The sequence below is a fragment of the Vulpes lagopus genome, chromosome 3, assembly GCF_018345385.1.
Source record: "Vulpes lagopus strain Blue_001 chromosome 3, ASM1834538v1, whole genome shotgun sequence".
In the NCBI taxonomy this organism is placed as follows: domain Eukaryota; kingdom Metazoa; phylum Chordata; class Mammalia; order Carnivora; family Canidae; genus Vulpes; species Vulpes lagopus.
The window spans coordinates 46738929-46747404 of record NC_054826.1 but is presented as its reverse complement, the minus strand read 5'-3'; the positions used below and the strand labels follow the sequence as shown (position 1 = coordinate 46747404).

General features: G+C 46.9%; 1 protein-coding gene across 1 annotated transcript in view; it reads left to right on the top strand.

Annotated features, from left to right (window-relative positions):
- Positions 1 to 262: 262 nt before the first annotated feature.
- Positions 263 to 8476, top strand: part of LCP2 (lymphocyte cytosolic protein 2) — a 45200-nt gene continuing 36986 nt past the window's right edge. Inside the window, exons 1-2 of the mRNA XM_041750393.1 lie at positions 263 to 552; positions 4742 to 4804. Of these exons, the coding sequence (XP_041606327.1) occupies positions 475 to 552; positions 4742 to 4804 (141 nt within the window). The 5' untranslated portion in view covers positions 263 to 474. The remainder of the gene's footprint in view (positions 553 to 4741; positions 4805 to 8476) is intronic.

Here is an 8476-nt window from a genome sequence, read left to right as displayed (position 1 = left end):
TTTCATCTGCAAAGACCCGGCCCAGCAGGACTGCAGGACAAATATCTGGTTGCCAGGAGTTTTAATGGACACATACTTGGGCTCACACTGGAATCCAAGTCCCCTTCACTGCCTCTCCCACGGGGCAGGGCTGGCCGGGCCAGGGGGGACAATACCAACCCCGTCGCTCTCTCTACCTCCTCCAGCCACCAGAGCTGGGCTTCCTTGTTTACTTATTTAGAGCCGAGCAGAGGAAGTGGTGAAGGAAACTTGCTGAGTCGTTTTCTGAGAAGAGACCATATTTGTTCGCAGAGGAAGCTGTTGCTTTCTGGGATCTGGTTACAGCAGAAAAGCCCTGTGCTCCAACAAGGGTGTTCCAGACGGTGACTGGAAGTTGGAAGAGCCAAGAACACCTCCACGCTCTGGACTGGGGTTCTTCATCCATGGGTGCAGCACCCATGCTCAGCTTGTGAGTTCTGTCCTGGGAGAGCAGCCATGGCATTGAGGAACGTGCCCTTTCGCTCAGACGTCCTGACCTGGGACCCCGACAACCTGGCCGACTACTTCAGGAAGGTGAGTTTTGCTCTTTTGTTGGCAGGGAGGCTGGCTGTCCTCGGCGGGCTGGGCAGCGGCTTGAAGAAGGAGTCAGGCAGAACAGTGCAGAGAACTTCCAGCCCCGTGGCAGCTTTACCAGTTGAGCGAGCACCATGTAGATGTCCATACACCCCTGAGTTTCTTGGCGATGAGTTCTGGGGAGAAGGGGGGCCCTCCGATGGATGTGTATCTACTGAGCGCCGGGCTTGAGTGTGCACTCTGCAGGCACTGTCCCATTTAACACTCTCCAGTATTGCGGTCCTCTGGGCTTAGCTGAAAGTAGGCTCAGGAAGGTTAAATGGCCGAAAGCCCCAGGGACTACGAGTGACAGAAGCAGGATTCCAGTCACGCGTTTCTGGCTTCAAAGTCCGTACTCAGGGGACTCAGAACTGCTGAAACCATTAATGAGATCAAGGCTGCTTACTAGAAAGGGGTGAATGGGGCCCTTGGGCTTGGGAGAAAGAAAAGGCAGGGCAGGAGGGATGGAGAAGGCTAGCATGAACAATGCCAGAGATGGTGGCTGGGCAGTCATTGCCCATGACCTGAAAGAGGGCTCCTCACGGAGAACAGAGTCTCACTGGAGCTTTATGAGGGTCTTGTGAAGCAGGTGGGAGAACTGCTATGAGCTCTAGGTTATGATCAGTTGAGATAGCTAGGGAAACTGAGGCCCCTAAGAGGAAGAGCTCTGCCAGCAGGGTCAGAGGCCAAGCCTGTGGCAGACCTGAAACTAGAGTGTTACCATCCTGCCTTCTGGCCCTGGAGGAGCCGCTCAAGGACCTGTGCTTGGTCATCTGCTGAGGAGACCACAGGTCACACATCTGTTTGAGTAGATTCCAAGCCACACAACTTGGGTACTCTCCATCCCTTTTCAAAAGATAAGAAGTCTTGTAAGGAACATCTGAGCTTCCAACACCCCAGTCCCTGGAGGATGGGATGGAATTCTGTTGACACTTCACATGGTTGTAAAGATGTTATTTTAAAGTCAAGATTTTAGATGTCACTTAAGTCAACTTTCTGTTTTTTCTTCCTGGGGGTGGAATGGGGGCTCCCTGGGATGTATAGATACATGGGGTCTATATGATACCTAACTGCTCCCCATCAACCTAAAGAAGAAACATGTGGAGATGTAGAATCAAGTGTGGCATGAAAGATGTATAGCCCACAGATCCTGTTATTTGCTGCTTTGTGTGTATCTTGTTTTTGTTCTTTCCTCCAAAAGGTCACAATAAGCTTAAGCTTCAGCACTGTGGGTACAAAGATGCTTGAGACAACTGCCTTTTGAAGTATTTTTCTTAAATGTAGACCAAATAAATTAGGTTAAGAAGACGAAACTTGCCAAGACGCTGTAAAGGGTGTGTTACCTCAATTAAAGAAAGGAGAAAATACTGAGAATTGGTGAGAGAACCCTAGGAACAGACTGAGATGCCTAGACAGGTCCTGTCTTCAGTGTGAGAAGAACTACACAACCTGGTCGAGTAATAGCAGAATTCATGGGCAAATCTCCCCTTAGTGCAGGGAGGTGGACTACAGGTCAGAGGTGATTTAAACAAACCCCTCACCAAAATGATGGTAGGATGAGGAGATCGAAAGGAATCTATGCCAGCCATCTGCTTGAGGTGGGGGAAGGGAGAGCTGCTTCTTGAAGACCTCAGACCCTGGGACCCATCTGTAGCACTGGGACAGTTTCATTCTCCATAAACCGCTCCCCCGCCCCCGCCCAAAAAAAAACCCAAACCAATCCCTCATCAAAATGATGGTAGGATGAGGAGATCAAAGGGAATCTGTGATCTGGGAAGTCTCAGCCCCCACAGACTCAACTGCAAATCCTAGGAACCTTGATTTCCCCAGAGAGAAAACATCAAGTGAACTGACCATGGAGTCATTTGGGAATGGATCTTAGTCATCAAATATCCTGTTCAAAGGATCCATGAGCAGGTGCAATTTCTAACAAAGCAGAGAGGTTGGGCCTCTTTGGAAACACTTCCCAGCCAGCCCTGTAGTCAGACACTTTGCTCTGAATCCTGGCTCTACCACCTGCTAGCTTAGTGACCTTCCTTTCACCTCTCTCTGCCTCAGCTACTTCACCAGGAAAATAGAGATGCTAACAGCAACTTTCCTCATGGGATTGTTGAAAGAATTAAAAGAAATATGGCGTGTGAAGCACTCAACAGATTGAGGGGCCAATTCATGTCTGAAATTCCCTTTTTTGCTCTGTTTACCGGATCCTAGCTGTGGATGTTTATGCAGATTGGCAGGCCCTTGTGTCTTCCTATCTTAGATATATGTAGTTCATCCTCTGCCTAGAATAGAAGTCCTCTCTGAGGACTGAGGTCATGTTTTGGATTTCTTTAACCCCTCCAATTTCTTTTGACTTGGCAGGAAAGCATTCCTGGGCCATGCAGTGGAAAGGCATTGGTTCAGAGCCATTTCTAATCCCGGTTATGTTCCCAACCAGCTGTGTGACCTCAGACCAATCCCTTCCCCTCTCTGAGCCTCAGCTGTCCCGTCTACAACAACAGTACCTCCTCTAGACTACCAGGGCTGGGTGCTCGTAGAATCCTCTATATGCTTGCTAAAAATACGGATTCTAGCCCCCAGGCCTAGGGATGCTTTCCTGGTATCTGGTTACTGGATCAGAATCAACTTCTAGAGCAGCCCCAGTCTGCAGAGCTATCTGTATATGTAGAGTCAAACCTAGCAATCTGCAAAATCAGAGCTGTATCTGATAATGATGACAGTAAATGATGAATTAAAGGCAGTTAAATATTCCAAGAACTACTTCTACCTCTTTGCATGGAAATAAAAGGGATGATCAGGGTGCCTCAAATGTTGCTCACATTCCACCTTGACCTCTAAATCAGCTTTTTCTGAGAGTTATAAAGTTTATCCCATCCTTTAAAGCCAAGAAATTACAACAATTCTATTCACTTTTTAGATTTATTGACCATTAAAAAAAAGACCAAGAGTTGCCCCCAGAAGAAGGTTGCCACAGATTGTGAGCCTCATACTTTGACAAGAACCAAAGGTTCTCCAGGACAGACATTTCACTTTAAATACTCCAGCCCAAAGTATCACATTTGGAGATATTTCAAATGTAAATTCTCATGCTGCTGAAGACAAGGTGAAACAGAAAACTGAGATTAATAACAGATGTGACTCTTTGGGAAAGCAACCAAGATCGTTCCTGTGAATCTTATAACTCTATTCTGAGAATCCAGTTTAATTTATCTTAAATAGAAAAAAAATGTGTGTAGAAGGATATCCATGATGTTCTTTCTATACTCTGATCTGGATGGTGTATTAAGGTACACTTAAATTTGTTTGCTTTACTTACGGTAAATTATCATGTTACCAACAAAGAGAGGACATTCCTGACAGAGACATTAAAGTTTTGTTCTGAAGCCCGATTATCACCTCTGTCACCTGCTACCCATGGACCTCATGCAAATTGCTTAGCCATCTGCACCTTTGTCTCTGGAAGATGTGAGGATTAAAGACTTAATATTGGTTAAAATACACAGAAGAGCGCCTGCCAGATAGCAAGCGCTCAATTATCAGCAATTTCTGTTACCGTTATTGGAACAGTAGTTTGGTAAACAACCCAAATGATCAGCAATAAGGGAGTAGTTAAAGAAAATAATGTTTAGAATAAGTTTGTGATAACATGAGGCAGTGCCTATATTATCATTTTAAAGCAATTTTAAGAGAAAAAGTTAGGATAATAAGATTAAATGTGAAATTTAACCTCCATTCTGTTTAGAGATAAGCTCAGAATAAAGCACTGTAGGAAACACATCGAATGTTCACCAGGGTCATCCTTTGGTGGTGACACAATGGTTGCTACTTATTTTCTTTTTCTCACCTATTCCATATGTGCCTAAGGAGCATGTGGCCAGTCTCTATAGGCTTGAGGACACTCTCTTTCTGTAGGGGTTGGCCTCAAAACCTTAGGCTGGGGCAATTTCTCCATTTCAGAGAGTCCCAAGGGGCAAGTGAAAGCAGAGTTGAGGTAGGGATGGGGCCCTTCTGTTAGACTATGAGGGTAGGGGGGTAGGGGTCTGGCTAGCCACAAGTACCACAGATTGCTAAGCTTCTGGGCAGGCAAGTGAGGGGAACCAATGGGATGCACCTGCCTGCCACTGACAGCACCTTCCCCTCCTCTCTGCAGCTGAACTACAAGGACTGTGAGAAGGTAGTGAAAAAGTATCACATCGACGGGCAGCGGTTTTTGGTAAGTGCTGACCACTTCGACACAGTGAGACCAAAGCTGCTCTACACTCTAACCAGTCATGGCCAGGCCAGCTGGTCTACCTAGTTCGTGGGGATGCGCAGCGTCAATGCCCGTCTTCAGGATCCGCACACAGCCCCTTGCCATCTTCTGAGGTTCTCTATGCCCTCTGCTGTCATCATCTCTCACGATACTACTATTCTGGATACCTTCCAGGTCACGATACTACTATTCTGGATAGCTTCCAGGTCTATACCTTCCAGGACCTATTGCTAGTAGTTCCCTTCGCTGATACCATGGCACATTCTAAAGTCAAAGTATAAGGAGAAATCCATATACAGTTCACACACACACACACACACACACACACACACACACACACACCTTAAAAATCTTTTCAAATGCCATCCAAACTTTGAGAAAAGCCTAAGGGAAAAAAAGACCATCTGGGAGAACAGAAGGTTATTTTTTCCCATCTCTCACGCTGGAGTACATACTCACTGAGTGGAATAAGGTGTGAAATCACCCTCATTATTTCATTACATACCTCTTTCTCTCTATCAAATTCACATAGTTGGTTTTTTGCCAATTAAACACATATGTGATAGGATGCTACTCCATTATATTGCCAAGAGCTTTAACATAATACTAAAATGCAGTCATACATGGAGGATTAAGCCTTTGAATAGAAAGAGATGCAGCTCTGACAGGTGGTAGGTGGCTGGGAGGTGGTCTGAGCATTTCCCTTGAAACGCCACCTTTGTCTATGGGTGAGACAGACCCTCTCTACCAATCTACCCATTTCCCATCTTATGCTTCTTTGCCTTTCAAAAAAGAAGTGGGAATAGGACCTCAAAGTTCTCTTGGGTAGATGCTCCCAGTTTGGAGTTGGAAGGAGGGCAAAGTAAGTTGTGTTTCCCTACAAGCCATGGTCAGCAGCCTTGAGGTCAGCAGCCATGAGACTTCAGAGTTAGAAGGGGCCAGAGAGGTTACGAACTCTAACTTTCCACCTGGTACTCCAATCCATTTCCCATATCATATCCCTACCACTAACATCCGCTTGAATTCTTTTAGGAATGGTGAGCTCACTACCACACATAGTCCCCTTCCTTTCTAGGCACCTGTTAAGTTTCATGCTGAGACCAAACTGTAGCCTGTTGGTCTCAGTTTTCCTTTCATGTGCCATGTAAAACACGTTTAGTCACTGTTTCACTTAAATCATGCATGAATTCACCCATCCATTCATTTCACAAGCATTTTCCTGGGCTCCCTTTACGTACTGGACCATGCCACATCCTGGGAATATAGAGACGACTAAGGTGTGATTTCGGCCTTCCAGAGCTTGATTTATACAAAAAAAAAAAAAAGTTATCTTGGGAAGGCTCTAACCACCCCATTTGCAACTGAGGAAATGTGTACAGAAGAGTGATGTGAATTTTCTAAGTCCTATACCTAGTCATTGAACTAAAGCACACATTTAATTTACTCTAACACTGCATGAATTTTTAACAATGTTATTTCTTCATACTGAGCCTTGAGCCTACAGAATATCTGGAGTTTTGTTGTTGTTGATCTTGCACATTAGTACTAAATGTAAATACTTCCTTCTGGTACCTTTACCACTGAGAACTAAGATCTGAGACTTACTAGTGTTGAGTGGACAGGGAGTAAGACATCTTTGAGGGTGGCCCTGCTTGCAGCCCTGATGCTCTAGCTCACCCTGAGCAAGCAGTTGCCTTCTCAGGGCCTCTCTCTTCTCCTGAGAAGGAGCACGTTGGACTGGGTCACGGTGGGTGATAGACCGTTCCAGTCCCCCCAGCACTCTGTGTGTGAACCTCAGGCCTGCTAGGACAGGATTGTTTAAGTGGGCTGAGAGATGGTATCTGAGGCATGAAGAGGGGGCTCTGGCTCCTCTGATCCCATATCTAGGACCCCTCGGTCCCTGGAGACTGGAGTAGAGTCTCCTCATTGTGTGACCAGGAGGAAGTGGAAAGAAGTACCCTAGGACCCAGGAGAGCAGGGGGCAGAACCTTGTGCCTGGCCCTGCAACTGGGAGGCTGGGTTTCAGTCTCCACCCCCAGGTGCTCTGGGTATAGTGTGAGCTCCGATCAGAGCTCTAATTTCTCATCTATCACTCCTGGTTTTTTTTTTTTAAGATTTTATTATTCATTCATGAGAGACACACACACACACAGAGGCAGAGACATGGGCAGAAGGAGAAGCAGGCTCCAAGCAGGGAGCCCCGGGTCCCCAGGATCACGCCCTGGGCTGAAGGTGGTGCTAAACCTCTGAGCCACCCGGGCTGCCCAACTCCTGATTTTATAATATCCAGGGCCATTCTGCTTTTGAAGGCAGCAGCAGAAGTCCACATTCTCTTTGTCTCTCTGTCCCTCTTTCTTTCTCTCTCTTCATTGCTAGTAGGTCCCTTGCATCTGTTTTGCTGCTATTTTGGTTTCCCAGTGAGAAGAGTAGGACCTTGTCTGGTGGGGAAGGGGGTGCCATACTTCCAGAAGATTGAAAGAGAGGATGAAAAGTGTTTGGAAGCATGTCAGTTAGGAAGGCATGTGGGTGCCTATAACAGAAACCCAACCACAGTGGCTTAACAAACAGGGGTTTATCTTTCTCAAGTGATAAGGAATCTAGAGTAGGCACCAGGGGCTGGTGAGCTACTTTAAGAAGTCATCACGAACCCAGACCCTGTCTAGTCTATGGAAAAAGCTTGTGGCTTCTGTTCGACTCATTGCAAGTTGGCTATGCCACCTCCAGACCTCACGCCTCCATTTCAGGCAGGAGGAGGGGCAAGTAGGGCAAAGATTAAAAGGCACAAAACTGCATGGGTAATGACTCCCCTTCTTTTCAGGAGAGTAGGAACTTCTCCAGAAGTTCTATCCAGTAGACTTCAGGTTATATCTCATTGGCCACAGCAGAGTCCCGTAATCTCTGTTATCTGCAAGGAAGTGTAGGGTGTTAAGTATTTTGGAGGTGGAACATTTACAGCCCCAGACAAAATCCAGGTGAAGTCAGTAAGGGAGCAAGAGAGAGCAGATACTGGGTGGGCAGGCAGCAGTGTCCGCACGTCGCCTCCCCAGGCAGGGCCCATCTGGAGGGCATGCTCAGCACCTAACCACGCTCCTACAAAGGTATAGGTGATCCTACAGGTAACACAGAGTTGCTGGAGGTTTAAGGAGGAGGTAGAGGAGGGCTGACATCACGTGGCAGAAACTCTCTGAAAATCCCATTGGAACATCCCTCATCTTTCCTGCTAGTTCCTGTCCCTGTTCTAAAGGCCTTTCTCTTTCCTAACATCCTGTTCCTCTGTGTCTCCAACCTGTTCATGTCCACCTTCCCCTTCATGCTCTTCTTAGATTCCCTCAGCCTACATCCTCAACTAAGCCAAACAGAAGGTAGCGGCCAGCTGCCCAGCACGCAGCCTCCAGCCCTCAGGCAGCCCTGTGCTCACTGTGCCATTCTGAACATGAGTCTCGGCACATCTCTGAGAGGGACTGGTGCTGGGGGAAGGAGGAGCCACTGCTTAGAGATATTACAAATAAAAGAGTGGGAAGCCTGGGTGGCACAGTCGGTTAAGAGTCTGATTCTTGGTTTCGGCTCAGGTCATGATCTCATGGTCGTGAGATTGAGCCCCAAGTCCAGCTCCACACTCACTATGGAGTCTAC